The following is a 21,820-nucleotide window of genomic DNA, read 5'->3' on the forward strand; positions in this document are numbered from 1 at the left end:
ACATCATGGATTACTTAATATTTTTAAACTTGTACAAAAACAATGCTCACCTCTTTCTGGACACCGATGACATAAAAAGTTTTGCCTTCAAACTTTAGCTTGCTGACGTCACCCCTGCAATAAGAACAGTCGCTCTTAGTTTAATAAATGAGTATTTACTTTGGTTTAATAAACATAGAAAAACTGTATATGAAAGAGGAAAACATATTTGCTAGATTCAGAAAAGAAGCAAAAACAATCCAGCTGGCCAAAATAAAATCCAGTTTCAACATTGTAAGAGCTAAAAAATTCTTTCATAGAGTTGTGCTCATAGGTTTACATAATTTCTGAAATTTTGCAATTTTCCAGTTAATATGAACAATCATACAAAAACGTTTATGTCGCTGTGTTAGAGATTGGGTGAAGCCATTTGTTATCAAACAATTGTTTTTGCTGTATTTAAACCTTAATGAAAACAGAATGAAATGACCCTGTTAAAAATGTACATAACCTGATATCATGCTCACAAGGTAACACACTTGGGTTTAAATCCTCACCTGTGATCTGTTTGTTTGTAGTTGGTGTGTGTGTCTTAGGGAGCTTCTGAGCTCCAGACAGACCCTGCATATGCCATCAGTGCTGCACTGATTTTGCTAGATTCAGATCCATATGGAAAGCAAAATAATTGTCATAGAATCTGAGGAAGAAGGTTGCGGAGTCGTATGAAACAGCAAAGGGATATAAAAAGATACCCAAAGAGAATGTCAACCAAGACTGTTCAAGCAGTGATGAAAAAGTGAAAAATAATTAACTCTGTTGAAACAACCATGGTCAGGTAGACCAACATTTTTGCTACAGCTGCCATAATTGTTCAGGATGCAAAAAAATGCACAAACAAATTCAGCTCGCACACAGACAGGAAAAACAAATTATTTGGCTTTTTCAAGACGCACAATAAGGAGGGACCTAAAATCGGGTTGCATGATCAAGTCGCCAGAAGAAAGACATCTGTCTGCTAAACAGCACAGAGACAAGCCCTAAAACATAGGAGGCCAATATTAAACTTTTTGACCAAAGCCCTCACTGATATCATTGGAGAAAAGTAAACAAGGCCAATGGTGACATGAAACCATTTGTACTGGGAAGCACAGGGGTGGATTGCTGATGCTTTGGGAATGTGTGAGCTGCCAGGGCACGGCCAACTAGATCAAAATTGATAACAAGATGAATGAAACTTCCACTTCCAGAAAATTGAGGCGAAATTTGCACTCATCAGTTTGGAAGATGCTCCTCTGACGTACTTCGATGTTCAACATGGCAATGATCCATAATACAAGGTCAAGTTACACTGTCATTGGCTACAGCAGGAAAAAGAGAAGGTTGTAAAGAGACCATGTCAATCTCCTGATCTTATTATCATTGATCCACTTTCAGCGGATTTTAATGGTGCAGTTCATGCAAGACAATACAATAAAGAGCAGAAACTAGAGACTTTTTGCCAAGATAATGGGGCAACTTTATTCTATCTAAGAGTATAAAAGGCCTCATCCACGTCTACTTTAATAGACTTAAAGCTGTCATTAATGTCAAAGGGGGCACTAGGTTTTGTAAACTTTTAATCAGGGTTTCCAGGTATTTTCTGTTGGGATTATGATTTAAAAAGAACACACACTTGTTTGATAATACATCCCTTCACCCAACCACTAACAAAGAATTAAAGAAAAGTTTTTCTATTCCTATCCATATTCTCTGAATAATTGTCCAAAAACAATGGAAATTCTTCCAGGGTATGTAAACTTATAAGCCCAACTCTATACAGAGTCCTCCACAATTGTTGGACCCCCTAGTAAAGATGTATGAAAAGCCTTACATAAATTTGTCTTTTACTGCAGTAGTATCATTTCACACTGAAAAATGTTCTGCTTTGGAGCCTTTCTATTACCTTCCTCACCGTCCTCCTCACTGTGGATGGTGGACAAATGAACTTGGGTCCTTGTCCAGCCTTTTTGTCACAGTATCAGATGTGTTATTGCTTATTATTGTTATGAGCATAGATATAGGGAAGTTTAGGCAAATAGTTATTTCCTTGACTTGTGAAATGACTTGTAAAATGTTCTCTTATCTTTCCCAATTTTAAGAGTGGCTAACAGAAGTAGGCCTCTGTGCCCAGTTATATTTACATATCAGGGGAAACAGGAAACCCCTAATTACTCATTTAAAAGTCATCAACACTCTGACCAAAGTAAGAAGTAAAACACGCATTGAAGTAATCGTAAAAAATAAATGTAATAAATGTAACATCAAAAGTTTAATTTTCAAAAAATATTTAGTGTGAGATTAAGCTATTGCAATAGAAACTGTAAATTTCTTTAAACTCTTTTTATCTTTACAAGTGGTGTCAATACCTTAACAGGGAGCTGTCCTCATCTCACCGTCAACAGTTTTACAAAATATTGTACAATTTCTTTGATTTATTGTTTTTTTATTCACTTCATTTATTTGCAAGCTGTAGTTTCTATTTAAATTTCAAAGCATTTCACCATTTCATGAAGTACCACATATTTTCAAAATGTTGAACAAAAAATAGCACAAAGCAGCAGAGAAAGTATAAAATAATCCACCTGTAACAATTTTACAGAATTTAAACAGGGGTTTGTGATATAAAGCTCATTTAGCATAATATGCTTAATTATGGTAACTTGAGGAAAACCCATAAAACTGGATGTATGAGTGTTTTTAGTGCTAGCAGAAAAAAGTATACATTTGACTATATACTGGATCAGTCTGCTAAATGTATGCATAATGTACACAAATATAACTATAAATATTTCGTCTATTTGTTTGAAAGGGTGTTATTTGAGACTATAATTTGTACCATTTGAGGAGGTGAATCCTCTTGTTTCCCTGGAAAACAACAAACCCAGTGGCTGTGAAGCCCAGGAAGGCAGTCGAGCCTGTAAAATCCTGAAAGCACACACACAACAGGGGGCAAAGCTGGGTTTTAATGATCTCTATGTAAATAGCACCTACACAAAATCGCTTAATGACCTGTAGTGAAACAAAATAAACTATGAGCAGATCAAAACATGCATGGCCCAGGTACACTCTCAGTGTGTACACTTTGTAAACCTTTTCAGGTTATTCTCGCTTCAATATAAATCACACTATATCCTTCTACTTTTGCCCACAATTTTATTTAATCTCTAATTATTTCCTCTGATCATCTCTAAAGATGTGTTTGTAGAGTGTGTAAAATTCAACATATCAACATTTTGCTCAGATTTAATATTATTAATGCGGCATTAATAATAAATGTATTATTATTCCATTAATATTATTAATGGGGCAATAAGAAGAAATGTAATATCATTGTTATTATTATTGCAATAAAATTCACACCTATTTTTTAAACAATCCAAGTATTTTACACATACAAATAAATCGAAGTAAATTAGTCCTTAAATATAGGTATGTGTAATGCAGTGGGAGGGAGTTAGTATTTAACACATGAAGAAAAGGATGGTATACACATCTATAAAACCAGCTGAAATCTTTAGAAAGCCTTCCTGATGCTATGTGCATTTCAATATTAGCTGGTTTAAAATTAACTGATGGCCTATAAAAAGGTCTCTCATTACCAAATTATTGCACAGATTTGTACAACTGGTAAAGCAATGAGACCTTCTCAAAAAGGTCTTACTGCTACAAAACATGGTAATGTTTATAGCTGCATTTCTAAACTTCTGGATGTCTCAATTGAGCCATAATCCAGAATTGGAAAGAAGATAATTTTACTGTAAACTATCCATGGCCAGGTGCTTCTCTTAAGATTTCTGACAGAGTCAAAAGAATAATCAAAAGAGTTGCCCAAAAGCTAACGACTACACGCATAGAGCTACAGAAAGACCTGGAAATAGCCGATATAGTTTGTCCCATGAAAACAACAACAAATGCACTCGAGTACAATAGCTTCCATGCACACTCACTGCATAAGACTCCACTGCTAAAGAAAAAACACGCTGAAGCTTGTGTAACGTGTCTGCAGAAGATTTAAACAAGCCAGTGAAATACTGGGAAGATATAGTCTGGTCAGACTTTAAAGACACACAGACTATGAAAAATTATTGTTTTTATTTTTATATTCTTGTTTCTTAAAGAGTGGTTTCACAAACTTATTTGTGGGAGTAAATACAAATTATACAATTGAATTTACTTCATGGAACAAACTTTGGTTCATCAGACACTAAATGAGATGTGTTTTCAGGCCGTAAACTACAAATTCAACAGTTTCACTATAGGTCCAGTAGCACAAAGGGAGAAAAATAATGCTGACTTGGTACATCAAGGATTTGTTTAGACCAGTCGATAAGATTAATGATTCCTGGAGTGTTTTTTTCTTTTACTGCAATAATAATTCCCAGAGAGAAAAATAAAATCCAGGAAGTATTTGGATCTGAACCCTGGAGCCTTTTTTATTAATCTAAACAGGAACTTAACAGCAAATGTTCAGTCCCTGAAAGAATTAAAACTTTTTTTTATAAAAAAGAGAAGTTTACTCCCAGAGAACAAAGATAATTTCATAATAGGTGTTGTGAATGCGGTCACATAATTAAGCAATCTGTTAGTAAATGGCAGACATGATAACGTTTTTTATACTTAATATAGACTTGTAAATATTACTGAATCTACAGAAAACACAGTGAGGAACAGATGGAAACATATGTGAAGCCTTCCAAATAAGGGCAATATTTTCTGACAATTAACATCAGTCATATGACAATACTTTTGCTCATAAGAAAAATGTAAAAGTAAACTTGCAACACTTTGACCAGAGGATTTTAATTAATAAGGTAGAGTTTAACAATCTAGATGAATTACCTTGCATGGGTGGGGGTCAACCCCATACGTTTCCAGGCTGTGTGCCCTTTGGAGCATGTTTAACTCTGCCAATGCTGCACACTGACCCCTAAGGTAGATGAAAGAATGCTTAGATACAAATTAAAAGTGTCACGTAAAGATTTATGCTACATTTTCTATTACCACTTTGTTCTGTGTTTAAAATTATCTGTTTAAAAACTGACAAAGCTTTTTTGGAAGTTGCGAGTCTCATTGGTGTAGCACCATGTCTGGGGGGTTCAGCTGTAATGTTTCCCCAATACCAAAGATTCTTAAATCCCTTTCACACCAGATTAAAACCGCCCCACGGTTTTTAGGCTCTCGCAGACTGTTTGAACATTGGATAATTTGGAAAAGCTCATTTAACTGTGTAGGTAAGCCTGATCCTGAGGACTGAGTACTTGATTTTATTCCTGTTACTTTCTTGGCCATACAATGACAAAGCTACAACCAGGGGTATCATCTTTTCTAAGATGTTCCCTCACAATCAGCAGATATTTCTTATAATTTGTGGCAGTTTTCTGTGCCTGTGCAATTAGTTTCAGCATTGCTGTGGAGGAGGACACACCATCTATTGATAATCATCATCTTATCAGTTTTGATGGGAGCAAAACTGATAAGATGTTCTGCATTCTATACCCATATATTGGTTAGTTCACTCAAAAGGAATAATGCACACAAAACCCCAAATCTAGGTGTTGCTAATCACTCTGAGCTGATCCCACCAAGGCATTGAATTGTGGTTTTATTATAAACTGCACAGCGACTATCTTAGAATTATATTATATGCATGAATTTAATTATACAATTAATTATAATAATTAAATTAGACATTGTATAACTACCTATTTTCTTTGGCAGAGCGTCAAACACGTTTAGTATTTGAACTGCACCCTGAAACACTCAAACTATATTTTCTCAGTCTGTCAACAATCAGCCTACATGCGCAATTTGGAGGTGTTTCACCTCTCCCTAGCTGAAAGGTATATTCCACGGGAGCAGGACATATTAATCTCTATGTGCAAAACGTCTATGCCTGGCACTTTCATATTATTTATTCTGGCATGGACACTATAGACTGTTCATTTCAATGTGCGTAGCAGCCATACAGTGGCTACAGTAACTGACATGGAGCCCTGCCTGCCCCGGTGGGCGTAGTTAGCTTTTTTCAAGGCTACAACTTATTAGTGCCTCTACCAGGCATTTCCACACAGGACTGAGGACCCAGATATAATCCTCCTTTTAAAATGAACCACCACAATATCACAATGAAAGCTCTCTGGATACCCAAACCAGTCAGGAAGCTCTCACACTCCATAATGTGTAACGGGAAGTTCAATGCGTTGATCATAAATCCCAGAAGACGTCTCCAAGGTCATACAAACCCCTTTCAACTTCGGGCTGGTTTTTAATATTGAGGCACAGTCTTAGTCTGGTGTGAAAGGGGCCTTATCAAGGGATTTTTCACAAAGACTTCAAACATTTAAATCAACATTACAGTTTTGCCCAGCATCTGTCTCCAGTGTTAAATTGTGACTCCTCTTTAAACTGTATTGACTGTGAAGATCACCTGAATTCTCTGTAGCTCACTGTTAATCTACATGCTGTTAATCCTGTCAGTCGAACCCGTCGGGGCAGACACAAGGCACTTGTGAGAAATGAAGGATTTGCCTTTGATGTACTGGAATAATTGCAAGTGTGACGGACACAAGCCTCATGAGGTAATTTACCATGGATGTGATAAACAAACACCCCAGTGGAGAGGGTTTACGTAACTAAAAAAGTAATCTTATTATGGAGAGGCATTCACTGGCTAAACTTAATACGAGTCATGACTAGAAATGTGAAATTATCATGTTTATATGTTGGGATTCTCTTGAATCCTACTATCTAAGAGACTATTGTCCAAAGAATATATAAAGTATATGCCTTTGTATCTATTAGCTTAATTTTTATGCCAATGCAATCTAAAATGCAATAAAACATTGGTATAATGTAATTTGTCTTATAGTCAGTCTTTTGTTCTCTAAAAGTATTACACTCTGTTCCAAAAAACAGATCACAGCAGTAAGCATCTGCCTTCACTTACATCAAACTGAAAACATGGGCCATGTTCAAGACAAGAAACCAACCCATCAGAAGTCGTCTATCATTGTTACCTGAGCTCATTTTTGTGTATTTCCATAATCTTCCTCTCCAGTTTGAGGGACTGTTTAGGGAAAAGCTTGAAGTCTCTGATGTAGTCTGATGGATGCTCCTCTGGGTCGTAGTCTCCAAGCTCAGCTGCAAGAAAAAGGGACGTTTTTGTTGTATTTCGAACATCTAGCAGCGTTGAAACAAAATATGGAGGCAAGGCACATAAATTCTCAACTGTCCCTCCCTTTTTGTTAAACCATGCCTTAGTTCTTTCTGAAAAAACTATTTGTAGAAGAATTTTCAGTCATTATTTAGAGCCAACCGCATCAAAGAAGGAGCACTGAATGAAACTTGACGGACTTTTGTCTGTAGTTGTGTAGGACATATTATAAAACAGCAAGGACATATGTGGCAATGAGATAATATTCCGCTTTATCTATCTGTTATTCTTTAATATGAATTAATTCAACTACAATCATGTCTGCAAGAAATAAATGACTAAATTGCTATAATTTTTGCTGTATGTTAACAGAAGAGAAAAGGTTGCTCCCTTTGGAGCCTTCTTTGCAAAGAGAGGATTAAATTCTTTAAAAAGGGTTAATGACCTGTACTTATATAGCGCTTTATCAAGTCAGAGGACTCCAAAGTGCTTTTCACTACAATCAGTCATCCACCCATTCATACACATATTCACACACTGACAGTGGTAGCTATATTGTAGCCACCGCTGCCCTGGGGCACACTGACGGTAGTGGGTAGTGGGACTGCCGTAGCCCTCTGACCACCATCAGCAAGCAAGGCGGGTGAAGTTTCTTGCCCAAGGATACAACAACTGAGACAGATAGAGCGGGGGTTCAGCCCATCAACCCACCTGTTACAGGACAAACCCATACCACCTGAGCCACCATCAACAGCCACCTGCCATAATTAAGAATATATACAGAAATACAGAAATGCTCAATAAATAAATAAGCATACAAAAAATACAGTAAATAAATATAGTAGTAATTAAATTATTTATTGAGACATAAATATATATATCTAATTTAATTAACCTTTTGATTTATTCACCTTTGTAATAATTACCTTGTTTATTTATTATCCATTACAATTTTAAACTTTATTTATTAATGACTTATTTTTAAAAGTGTTTATTTATATGTATGTTTTAATATTTTCTGTCTGTTTTATTTTTCCTTTGTATTGTTTTGCTCTATTTGTTCAATGCTATTTATTTATGCCTATGCTTTTTACATTTTTGTATGCGGAGTGGCTGCATCTTCAGGTGTCAGCTTCTGCCTATTGACTGGTTAGCTTTAGCCTGCATAGCTCAAATCTGTATGCCTTTTCCCCACCAAAAAGCATTTAGCAATGGCAAATTTGGCTGGCAGACGTTCGGTATCCAACCTCTTAACAGCGTTCAAATTCCTCCAGTCTATTAGTAGCTTCCCTTAAGAGGTCGGACAGCATTAAGGTCAGACACCATCGGAGGTTGGACATGGTCATTGCCTTGCCGTCGCTGTGTAGTGGGGGACAAGATGTGGCGTGGGTGCTTAAAGCGAGGCTGTGAGCTTGGCTCGCTATATATAGCTTTAGACTGCTAACTGCTAACAAACTGGGGGAATTAAAAAGCTGTTAAGAGGTCAGACACCGAACGTCTGTCTGCCAAGTTTGCCATTCCTACAAAATGCTTTTTGGTGGGAAACATGTATATATGTATGTCTCACTGAATAATTCAATTACTAGATACATTTATTTATTTATTGAACAATTTTTTTTTGTATTTCTGTAGATATTCTAAATTATGGCAGGATTGGTCCTCCATAAACAACAACACTGCAAATTGTTAAAGGAACACCATATCAACAGTAAAGCATGGTGGTAGCAGCATCATGCTCCTGGGTTACTTTTCACCTATTGGAACTGGACTTTCTTAAAAGGAGGGTAGACTAATGAACAATTGTAAATATCAGTTAATTTTACCAAAAACATTAAGGCGTCTGCTAGAAAGCTGGAAATGACGAGCTGTTTAGTTTTCAGTATCACTCCAAGCATACATCAAGATTCCCAAAAGAATGACTTCACCAGAAGAAAATTAACGTTTTGAAATGGCCTAGCCAAAGACCAGAACCAACTCTGACAAAAAAAAGAGATATTATCACAATCTGATAGATTTGGAGACCTTTTTTAATGCAGAATGGGCAGAAATTGCCTCATCAAGATCTAAAATGCTGATGGAGAACTACCACAAAAGACCAAACCCTGAAAATCAATTGAAAGGTGAAGTATTAGTTTAAGAGTGTGCACACTTATGCAACCAGTTTATCAAAGATTTTTATTCAATACTTTTCTTTCATTGAACTGTACCAGATAAATGTCACATTAAAGGTGGAAAAAACATTTGAAATGATTTTCATTTTGTCGTGACAAAAACCAGGCATTTTAACAAGAGGCTTTGAGACTATTTATGTCCACTGTAGAAAACAAACACTAAATGATGTCTGAATTTGTAGTGAACAGCGGATGAGGATGGTGCTGGATGTTGGACTGTTTGTGTCTATTCGTGTTATTCAAATAACACTGAAGCTATGATGAACGTCACAAACATTTTGAATTTTTATTTTTTGCTAAATAATAATTTTTAAAGACAGTAATACTTATGTGCAGCTGATTCAGATGAAGGAAAATTGCTTACTGGATCCAGAGCAAATCCCCCTGACCCAGACTTATTTCTGGATCCATTCTTAATTAATAACCATAACAAAGGTTAAATGAAAAACTTGCCTAGAGTTTAATTTAACAATAATCTTCAAACTACTCCACAGCTCCCTAATCAGCACATTGACAAAGTGGGACGTGGAAATGTCCTCGTTAATCAGAGCAGCCAATGATACGCTGCAGACACGCTCTGGGTTGAGATAACTCGGTGAATCACACTCCTCTCTCCGAGGACATGAGCCAATGAGAGCATGTTAGCACAGCTCAGAGGCTTCGTTTATGTGGTAGAGCTTCCTAATCCATATTAAAGCAACTGTAATATGATGTTTATCTGTGACTGTTAATTGAGAAAAGGAAAAAATCATTTCTTTTTCGTTTTTCCAGAGGTTTACAAAGATTTCTGTGTTTTAAACTTTGGGATTATAAGATCATTCTAATAACTTCAGCTGGAGCTGAGTAATGGGCAAGAATCCTGATAAATCCAAACAAACCAACTGCTTCGACAGTCAGAAGTACTGTTTGTGGGTTTTTTTTCCCCAAAGATGCATTGTTTCGGCAATGCATTTAAACAGCAAATAGCTTAAAGCGTCAACACATTTTAGTATTTTTAAAGACTTTAAATAAATAAACAATTTTAAAGTTGTCAAAGAATCAGAGCAGAGGGATGTTTGCTGAAACTACATCATATTAAAAAAGGCGGCAACAACATGCAACTTTATAAAAAATTATGGCATCTTTCTCAACTTCTCATAGGAGCTCATTTTTAAATTCATCACTAAATCGTCTGCCTGTTTGCAGGGATTCAGATAGAACACTATACAGAACTGGACACATTTTTGGCAATCCTGGTAAAGATGCATAAACAGCCTTAAAAAATCTTTTACTGCAGCCTAAGAATTTCAAAATAAAAAATGTCAAAAACAAATCAAGCCTTTGTTTTGTGAACATTTAAGCCATGAGAAATATTACACACATTAGGAAATGATTTGTTTTGAAAGAAAAACACCTGTGTCGGACTTGTTGGCCCACCTGCTGCTATTACAGCCTCTATTAACTAAACGTGTGCATGATGTGCTTTTTCACATATTTATCGTTTGTTTCATGCCAGACCATCTCGGATTTTTGGCCTAATCTTCAGCCCCTTTCAGATCATAAAGTATTTCTTCAGTAAAAATGCAATCATGGACCATTTTGTCAATGACATGATGCAAGTTCATATGGGGAAATCACAGGCCATGTGTGTTTTCGGATGGGAGATTTCCCATCTGTCCGGCTGAGGACTCTGCTGTTCTAGTGCTTATGCAGGCTTTCCAAATGCATTTAGTGCTTTAAATACAAGCAAACTTGTTTTGTGCCATTTTTATTTTTTCTTTTCTGCATCAGATTCTCCTGATCACTGTATTGCTGACATTAGACGGGGAAAATCCAATGAGTCTCTGCTCTCTACACCTGCGGCTGCTGCTGTCTTTGCCTGAAGTCATATCTCTGTGTCACATTTGTTCAGCAACCCTGCCTGAACAGGTTTGTGACTACCTACCAAGGACAGTCACGGGTAATCTATTGGTGGGTTGACTTGAGAAAGGGATATTATAGAGAACCAGTGGGGTGAGAATTGATTTGCTTAAGAGAGGACAGAGACACAATGAACTTAAACCAAGGGATGAATATGTGGAAAACACCACTCTTATGTACGGTGGAGGATCTGTGAGGCTGTGGGCCTGTTTCTCTTTCAAAGACCCTAGGAACCTTGTTACAGTGCATGGCGTCATAAACTCTGCGAGATACATGTTTAATACAAATCACACTTCTTCTGGCAGAAAATTGATCATTAAAGTATAATGATCCAAAACAGCCAAATCAACACAGAGATGGTTCACCAGACATAAAATTAACCTTCCTCCAAGACAATCAGTTCCAAGACCTAAGTCCTATGGAAAGCCTGTGAGGTGAACTTAATAGAAGAGTTGTAAAAGAAGACCCAGTGCTGTTCTAATGGCAAAAGGGGGTTATTTAAAAGCAGGTTTGCCAAAATGTGTGCTACCTGTGATTTAATTAAAATCAGTTGTTTTTCTCCCCACTGTATCAATGTGCTCAAAATAAAAAGTTTATGTAAATTTAAGAATATGCTACTGAAATCAAAGAAAGTTAAATGAATTTTATTTTTACCTGGGGTGCCAATTAATGTGGCCGACACTATATGATCAAACACAGTTTCCCTGTCTTTCTGATGCTCACCCTGTACAATGCAGGCTCCCAAATAAGCAGCCTCAGCAAAGGGACACAGGAGGCGACCGTGGTAGATGTCTCTCTTCAGCTGGAGATACAGGAGATATCTGGCAGAATGCAAACAACAACACATTGACTTATAAACAATAAACAGAGAAATAAATGCTTAGCTTTTCCTAAAGTGTGCATGTATGACTGCTCTGAATCCGTCCATACTCTCCAAAATGTTTTTTAAGCAATTATTTAAACAGGAGCAGTGCTGACATGGACTGCACAGTAGAGCGGTGCTATGGTTACTATAGAAACAACTTCACCACAGACGTGTCCATGCTGCTGATTTGTCTGGTTTTACCTCGGAGACAAAAAACAACAGAGATTCTGGAACTGGGGACACTTGTTGCTATGGATGCAGATGAGTTTCCAAGTAAGATCACATCAACCAGTGAGATATACATGATATCAGACCGATTATGATTGGAGGTTGAAAAGTGGCAGAAGGAAAGCATCATAGATTAACTAAACAGTTTTATTTATAGGCTGCAGCTGCATAGATATATTAGCCTAAAAATAATGAAGACATCCTTCTTAGTTGGGTTTCACATCACTTCCTTATTACAGTTTCTGACTTTTTGTGTCCATCTACAGATCTTTCCAATCTGCTCTGTGCAACAAAAATAATTCAGTTTTTATTTTCATATTGTGCACTCATTTCACCAATAAATTCTTCAATACTAACTTGAAAAATAACATATGCATCCCCATTATTGTTCTGTCATCAATGCTGTGTACCCTAAGCAAATGCTTGAAAGTTGGAAGCATTTATGTTGAAGCTGACCTCTCAGCTGTCTATGTATCATGGAAAAAAGCATAAGCAGAAGAAGTCTATATTTGGGCAAATATTACAGCATGGTAATGAATTTCAGTTTTTAAGATAGAAGAATGATGCTGGGGCAGAGGAGCAGAGGACAATACGCATTACAACCCTGACCTGGAAGTGAAAAAACAGACCTTTCTTCTAGAGCAAGCAACTCATAACCATTCTGCTGTTGAGCAGGTTCTAGGTGCTTAAACGGAGGGCAGCTGGACTTCTTCTTCTTTGAGCTGATATATTCGAGTCAAACGTAGGATTTTCACTTTATATAAAATGTTTTCCTGGCCATTTTCTTTTTGGTGCTATCAGGTGTTTTTTCTTTGCATTCTTTTTTCTTTTATTTTAGTTATTTTTAGGTGGAAAAATTATATTGTTTGATTTAAATAGACTAACATTGTTACCCAAAGGTGTCATTTGGAAATACGGTATTGGCTCTCCTTTTTATTTGCAAATTTCAATTTTTTTATTGTTGATCTCATAAAAACTCATCTTGGATAAAGTATTGTTATAAGATGCAAATTTCTTTAAATCTGAGTATGCTGTTTTCAGTGCTATAACAGTACAGTATTTGTTTCCTTATGTTATAACTTTGCCCCTACTGTACAGTCTCTTATTTTTGTTTTTGTTAAAATATTTTACCTTGTGTAAATTTACACACCTGAATTTCCCCACTGTGGGACAATGTAGGATACTTCTATTCTATTCTATTAACTGCTTGATAAATATACTGGAAAGCAGCTGTCATCCTATTCAAGCAAACATAATCTGCTCCAGTTAAATCATTCTATGAAAAGCAAAAACAAAAGAAATAACTATTTCTTAAACAAAAATAAATATATTTCTTTGTTTATATGTTTTTGCGGCACTAGTGGCCTTTATTTGCAGTATTAAGACAGGGAATAGGCAGTGAGGGGAAGGGGGAAGACATGCAGCAAAGGTCCCAAGGTCGGGAATCGAATCCCAGACGCCTGCGTCGAGGACTAATAGCCTCCGTATATGGGGAGGATGCACTACCTCTACACCATGTGCAGTCCCAAAAATAAATATATTTCTACATTAATAAATTATATTTATTTGTGATAGTTCTTACCTGGTAAGCTCCTCCTTAATTTTCATTGGCTCATGGGGATAGAACTTGACCCGGAAGCACATTGTGTATGGCTGTAGAGCTGCTCAAGACAAGAGAGACAAAACACATACAGTCATATTGAAGATATTAGAATATTATTAGAATATTACTGAAAAGTACATTTATTTCAGAAACTCATTGTAAGTGAAACCCATTATAAATATGAAGTACAAACACACTGATGTTTTCCAGCCTTTATTTCTGTTAATAATGATGATTCTCCACTTATAGATAATGAAAAAAACAACATTTAGGGTGAGAATATGACATTAGACCAGTAAAAAATATTTCTACTGAAAGGTATGTGTAACATCTGCTTAAAGGTTATTATTTTGTCAAAGGTACTTATAATCTGACTGCATTTTATTTACAATCAAAAATATGTAGAGTTAAAAAAGTCCGATGGAAACTGTTATCAACCTGCAGATAACATCACTTTTAAGGAAACAGGGAATGAGGAACGAAAATAAAGAGGAATATAAAATGAATGGGGCTAATTTAACAAAATCTAGATTTCGGTGCACAAATCCTCACTGGGCATGCTCCATGTGTGATTTATGTGCTCACAGACGAACAGTCAGGCACTGATGAATCGGTCGTCATTTCCATACCCTGCCAATTTACCAGTAGTTGTAGTTTTAGCGTTTTAGCCCACAGAATTTGGATGAATGAGCAAAAGAATAAAGGTTTGTCTTTGATTTTAAAGTGACATCACAACAAAAGATTTGTGACACGCTAAAAGACACAAATGAATCCTGAGAGTTTCTCAGACAAATATAGTCTATAAATGTTGTGCAATATCTTATTTAAATTTAAGCGTCAGTTTTTAACACTTGGGTTCTAGATGTGATGGTTCCAGGTCATGGCGCCATCTGACAGCCTTCGGAGAGTTTGTCCAGCGTGGTATTGGGCAGAACTGCACAGGCCTAAAGGTTTCCCATATGTTACTTCCTTCAACTGATCCAAGCATTGTTAACACCTTAAGCAGCACTCCACCATGGCTCTTGAAAATGTGCATCTCTGGATGTAGAAGCCCTCTTCTAGCCAGGTCTGGCATTGCTGAGATTTGAGATTTGAGATTTCCACAAACAGATCTGTTTCTGCTTTTTTGTCACATTTAGATGTTTCAGATCCTTAAACAAATTCCAATATCAGACAAAGATAACTTGAATAACACAAAAAGTCCATTTTAAATTATTATTTTAATTATCAAGAGAGGAAAAAGTCATCCTAACCAACCTGTGTCATGATGTCTGCCTATGTTTGGGCTTTTGAGTTAGGGTTAGTTCAGTTAGTTAACAGTTCTGTTTACTTTCTCAACACTGTCATATTCTTCACCTTTATTTCAGTTCATTCATGTTTATTAGATTCTGTTGTTTGGGTGTTTGTTACTTTCCTGGATTTCTAGGTTAGATGTTTTAGTTTGTATTTTCCTGTAGATCTGTGTTCGCTCTGTTTATGTTCTTTTGCTATTCTCATTGTTTATTTGTTTGTGTTCACTCAGATGTTTTCTGTTACCTCCCTGCACTTCATGCGCATCTGTGTTAATTAGTCACTTTCCCTCAGTTCTCTTCAGCCCCTCTTCCACCAGCTGGAATGTTTTGAGACCTCCTGGATGAGTTGTTAATGTACTGTTGGAGTAATTTAGGTAGGCTAGAAACTCCTGGGAAGGTTCACCCCTACTCCATGTTTTCTCCATTTTTGGATGATGGCTCTCTTTCTGGTTTGATCTACTCTCAAAGTCTCAAGATGGCTTTGTAATGCTTCCAGACTGACAGAAGTCAGTCTTTATTTCTCTTCTGTTCTTAAATTACTTTAGATCAGGGCACAATGTTTTGCAATTTGAGATTTAAATATCTGTGAAAAAGTTCAATATTTTTGTCACTCATTTTAGAAACTGAAGCTCATATATTACATAGGTTCATTACGCATAGAGGGAAATATTTCAAGCCTTTATTTTTATTAATTTTGATGATTATGGCTTCCAGATATTCACAATATTCAAATGTGAATTTGAATATTGTGAACATGTGAAATATTGGAAACTTATGGTGTCACACCCTAATCAGCTAATTAACTAAAAACACCTGTAAAGGTTTCCTGAGCCTCTAAATGGTCTGTCAGTCTTTGTCAGAAAGATACACAATCATAGGGAAGACTGTTGACTGGACAGATGTCCAGAAGACAGTCATTGACACCCTTCACAACGAGGGTAAGCTTCAAAAGGCAATTGCTAAAGAAGGTGGTTGTTCACAGAAAAGATGCACCAGCAACATAGATAGCTGCAGCCTTAAAAGGATTGACAAGCAAAATCCATTCAGGAATTTGTGGGAGCATCACAAGGACCGGACAAAGGCTGGAGTCAGCGCATCAGGAGTCACTAGGTTTAGAATCCTATCCTGAACCAGAGACGTCAGAAGTGTCTTACCTGGGCATTGGAGAAAAATAACTGGAATGTTGCTCAGTGGTCCAAAATCTTTCTTACAGAAAAGTAAAGTTTGCATTTCACTTGGAAATGAAGGTACCAGAGTCTGGAGGAAGAGACATGAGTTACTGCATCGATGCAGTAACTCATCCAGAGGTAACCCTGACCAAGTATTGAGCGCACAGAAATTAACATATTTTTCAGAAGCCTGAAATTTCTGTTTAAAATATCCTTTTTATTGATCTTTTGTAATTTTCTAATTTTAGGAGACACAGATTTGGGGGTTTTCATTAACTGTAAGCCAAAATTGGAAAAAATAAACGCTTGAAATATTTGTCTATATACTCTCTGAAATAAGTGACAAAAAATATTGAATTTCACAATATCAAATTGTTTAAATTTACCTGTATTGTTGAAGGCACAAGTCTGGCAGTAGTCAGGCCTTGATGTGTCTGGTGAAATTGAATCAAAAGAATGTGGTTAATTTATCGTTAAACAAGAGGGGCAATTATATTTTCACAGAGGGCTAGATTTGCTTGGATAGCTTATTTCCACAAGAAATTCAGTTTCAATTCAGTTTATTTATATAGCGCCAATTTACAACACATGTCATCCTAAGGCACTTTACAAAGTCAAGTCAATCAAATCATGCATAATCCAAGTCTAGTACATACATTCTAACTGATCCTAGTTGTTTTCTATCTAAGGAAAATAATTGAATTCATCTTTTTCAAAACTGTTATTTGTATTTATTCAGTTTATCTTCTGATATTTGAACTTGTTAGGTGATCTGAAACATTCAAATGTGACAGAAAAGCAAAAACAGAGGAAATCTGTGAAGGCTTAAACGCCTTTTCTCAATATGATAAACATAATTTTTTTTGCACAACTTTGAAGTAATAAACACTGCTTGATTTCATCTGCTGCACCTCATTTCCACACTGACATTAATGTATGTCCATAATCAAAGACCTCGCTGGATCCTATACATTGAAATTCATCAGTCCTGATATTTGCTTCGATCTCACACACTTTAAACTTTCTAAGGACAACAAAATTAAATTGTGTCTCCAAAAACAACAGTGATTACACAAACACGGTATTCATAAAGCAGTGTTCTGTTTTCCTGTAGACCTAAATTGTTTATTTATGTGTGAGATTTACAATTTTTGTTTTTAGTGAAGCTTAAGCTCATTTTGTATATGCTCTCATAAGGATTGGTAACAAACAAGGTGCTCAAAAAGAAAGAAATTCCAAGATTAAGCATCGAAAAGGAGCGTCACCAAGGAAGAAATGAATATCCTGTAACCAGTAATCTTCACAGCATGCCCCCTCCAGCCTGCCGTTAAAAGAAGGAGCCCCTGTGGTATTATCTAGCCATGAAAGAAAAAAAAAACAGCCCACATCTACATAATACATGCTGAGCAATGTGAAAGATGCAATCCTCCCACCAGCTCCCAAAGATCTTGAGCTGCTTATTTGCTCCGGCTTAAGGGACGGCAACAGTGTCCCTCGAAACATGCTTGAAAAAGGCCGTTGATACAAACGTAATGTGAATGTGACGTCTGCTGATGTGCATAAAAGCTGAGAGCTACAAAGAGTCCCAAAAACACAGGCCACAGAAACCTCATTTGGGGTAAAACAAAAATCCTGCCACAGGCAGAGCTGATGTGTCATTTCAAATCTATTCAATGTTCTTCCTCCATCCTCTTCTTTCTTTTCTTTTTTCCTTCTTTCGGTCTCTGTCAGCTCTTTCCATCTTAAACTCTGCTATTCTCCTCACTAATCTGACTTCCCTCTTTAGCTACATTTTCAATCACTGTCGCTCAATTAGTCTGAATTAACCCCGGAATATTTCGCCTTTATTACTCTTGCCAGCTCCCTTTTCCATCATCCCATTCCAGTTTTCACAGAAGGAGAATATGCAACTAATAGCTCTTTTATTAATTTATAACAGGACTGAAAGAGCGGTGCAGTCATTCAAAGGGTGGGTGAGCTTCAGAGAGAGAAGTGAGGACACAGGAAAAGAGGAAATGAAAAAACGAAGGCAGCATCTAGACTAGATGGATAATTATGAAATAACATGAATAAAAGGTGGGTGAAAAACATGGATGCCAAGAAACATTAAAGCTGGAAGTTTATAAAGATCTCTAAAAGCCCCAAAGTGGATATTGTTTAATCTTTTTTATATAGCAAAAACAGATTTTATTTCCTGATGTTATTTTAGTTTGAACAAATATGTCTCACAATTTGTGGCAAATAAATGTGAAACTCATCAGAGAACTGTTCCTCATTATTTCTCAATAAATACAGACTCATAGTATGTATCTGCTTCCCAAAGTACTGGAAGTAATCACACATTTGCTTTATTGCTGGTTACAAACATCCCAAAAAATACAAGAAATTAATTGTCAAGATGTGAATTAGTCATTGTTCTCAAGCTTCCTACAAAATCTGATCAAATTAAAGCTTCTTTTTGTCAGGATCTGCCATTTTGTTCTTTGTGTTTGTGTACTTTTTCCATTTGGTGTTTCTGTTCCTTTTGGTTTAGTAGTAATGTTTTATTATTCCCTCCTGGTACTTCTTAGTTTTGTGACTGTTCCGTCTGTATTTCTAGCCCTTAGTTCTAGTGGTGTGTCCTCCCCTTATCCTTAGATCCCCTTAGTTATTGTTTACTCAGTGGTTTGTTTTCCTTCATATTAGTTGTTTTCCCCAGCCTTATTTCTAGTATAGTTCTGTGTTAGTTCCTCTCTGACTAGGTTCTTATATTTGGTTTTCCAGCAGGTCAGTGCTACTTAGTTTTTTTAGTTCTGTTTCCCCAGGTCTTTTGTTCCCTTCTGTTTATTGTTACTTTAGATTTAGGTTTTTCCCCAGGGTTGTCATTTTAGTATAGTTCTCTTTTGTTTAGGCTTTCATGTTTGTTTTCCTTTCTGTCAGGTCATTAGTTGCTGTCAGTCACTTAGTGTTTGCTTATTTACGTTTCCTGTTAGTGTTTTCCTTTATGTCCTCAGACTACTTTGTTAGTTCTTACTTTCCTGATTCCTATTCTTTGTTGGTTATAGTTTCCCTAGATCTGTTCCCTGAGTTTTAGTCTTTAGACTTTGTTTCCCTGTTAATTAGTCTTCTCAGATTAATTTCCCCTCAGTTCTCTGCAGCTTATCCTCACACCTTTTCAGCATTCATCTAATTACTTGCCTCCCTTTCTCATTGGTTCCACATTGCACTTCCCCCAGTTTAAAAGCTCACTGTTTCTCATTTTCATTTGCTGGTTCCCTCCGTTAACTACCCTGCTGTTTTCCCTGCCGATTCTCTGCACCACCTTGTTGGAGACATGTGTCATCTGCTGATATCTCCTGGTCAGTGTTTTAGCAGTTTATGTAACTCCCCTGTTTCGTGTCATTAAAGGAAGAGATTGCCTCATACAAATGCTGCTTCTCGAAGTTTGTCTGCGCTTCGATCCAAATCAACCACAACTCTCTGAAACTTTTTCAGCGTACATTTCCATGAACTGGCATTTATTGTACCATCAAACATTTTTCTGACAGTAGTGTTTTAACATATACAGCTAAAACCACATATTTATATATACTGTATAAATCACACAAGAGACTTTTTTCTGTAAGTGTCTGGCATTAAATCTGGCTACATTTTTCCTTTTTTAGGTTCGTTACGATTACCAAGATTATATCTGTGCCAGAGTTCTGAGCGAGAAAAGGTTTTATAAACTTAATTTTTATGACTTTTGAGCTCGGCCCGCAAATGTTCTACGGAACTGAGATCATGGTTTTGTGATGGCTACTCCCAAACATTATTTGCTGTCCTTAAGCCACTTAGTAACTAATTTGGTGGCAGCATTCTTCATTTGGAGACCCATTTGTGCTCACATTTTAACTTTTTAAGACTGAGATGTTGCCTTCCCAAAACATGTAATTATTAAAACATCCACAAAGCATGATGCCATGATGCCCATGCTTTGCATTTAGGATAACTTTTCAGGCATAAAAGCATCCCACTCTTTTATCCAAATCTAACAATGATCAATAATTTCATTTTATTTTCATAAAACCACAGGACATCTCTGTAAACATTAGGGTACTTGTCTCACAAATGCCAGCCCCGTCCTATTCAACTATTCCAAAGAAACATCTTCCCACATTTGTTACTGTTGCGTAGTTGTTGTATTAAATTAAATTTGACTAAATCTGCATTCACTTCTATACCGGTCACTTTTCCAAATGCTTAATAAAATAATATCAAACTGTTACCAGAAAACCTCAGCAGAGTCTTAATTCATTGCTAATAAAGCATATGATGAGACATTTTAACTGCATCTTTTAACATTTGCGTTTTCATTTAATAAAAATATCAAACAGGGTGTCAATAGCCAGCAGCAACCCCAGATGTTAGGTTCAAAGTGGACTGAAAGACTGCTGAGGTTCATTATGCGAAGCTTAGGCATACTTGATCTGAGCATTTCCACAAATGTTGAAATCCTCTTTACTAAGGAAATGTGTTGTGCTCCACATAAGAAGGGAATCAGCACACTGCATTCAATGTTCAGTTGTTTTCAGTCACTCTTCTTTAAGTTCAAAGGTCTGGCCAGTGACAATTTAAAAGAGACAAAGAATAACCAGGCAAAAAAGAAAACAAGAAACCATGTTAATGACAGTAATATCTGCATACAGTGTGTAAAAAAGCATCCCTGATTTTAGATTTTGTTTCAGAGATGTTTAGTCTAAGAAGTTGATCAAATTGAGTGAAAGCAATCTGATTTCATTATTTTGCAGCATTTCATAAGTAGTGAGTACAAAAGTTCAATTGTAACATTTAATAGAACTAAATTACGAACGTAAAATGATTGAAATTATTTAAGAAAGATGTTCAAAAGGTGCAGAATTATACCTAGATGACATTTGATGATTAATAAGTAGCCTAATAAGTATTGTTCATAAGACTTGAGGCCAAAACCACAAGTCGAAATAAAGTCTCAAGTCTTTAGAGCTAGAGTTTGAGTCAAGTCTCAAGTCTCTCTTTTTGCGACTAAAATGCCCAAGTCCAAATCTGCGCTGAATTTGACTGAACAAATGATGAGAAGGCAGCTAAAGTTCAAAACGACTTTTAAAAGACCTGCAGGTACCGGCAAATATCTCCATTCAGACAACAAAATCTGGCTTCTTCTAAGCAAAACATAAAACCATGATGGATGATTTAAGACATTGCCCATTAATTTACATTGCAGTGATGTGCTTAATGTGAACAATGAATTTACTCTCATCAGCCAAGTGGCCTTTAAAATGCCAAAATGTGAGTGAGATTCAGAACGGTGCTGGCCAACTCCCACCAGTCCAATACAAAGAAACACAACTGGAAAACACACATTACTGCTGGGATAAAATCACAATCTGATAGGCTGTTCTTTCTAGCAATAAATGTGGCTAAT

At 36.4% G+C, this 21,820-nt stretch overlaps 1 protein-coding gene across 3 annotated transcripts in view; it reads right to left on the minus strand.

Annotated features, from left to right (window-relative positions):
- The window catches only part of frmd3 (FERM domain containing 3), a 66,933-nt gene that overhangs the window by 22,660 nt on the left and 22,453 nt on the right, over positions 1-21,820 (minus strand). Inside the window, exons 4-10 of one of the 3 annotated variants that reach the window (XM_047381801.1) lie at positions 16,785-16,832; positions 13,917-13,998; positions 11,965-12,062; positions 7,035-7,158; positions 4,858-4,945; positions 2,855-2,943; positions 51-114 (exon numbers count right to left, since the gene is read on the minus strand). In XM_047381801.1, the coding sequence (XP_047237757.1) occupies positions 51-114; positions 2,855-2,943; positions 4,858-4,945; positions 7,035-7,158; positions 11,965-12,062; positions 13,917-13,998; positions 16,785-16,832 (593 nt within the window). The remainder of the gene's footprint in view (positions 1-50; positions 115-2,854; positions 2,944-4,857; positions 4,946-7,034; positions 7,159-11,964; positions 12,063-13,916; positions 13,999-16,784; positions 16,833-21,820) is intronic. The other 2 variants (XM_047381803.1, XM_047381802.1) reach the window with 2 other exon arrangements.

The sequence above is a fragment of the Girardinichthys multiradiatus genome, chromosome 12, assembly GCF_021462225.1.
Source record: "Girardinichthys multiradiatus isolate DD_20200921_A chromosome 12, DD_fGirMul_XY1, whole genome shotgun sequence".
In the NCBI taxonomy this organism is placed as follows: domain Eukaryota; kingdom Metazoa; phylum Chordata; class Actinopteri; order Cyprinodontiformes; family Goodeidae; genus Girardinichthys; species Girardinichthys multiradiatus.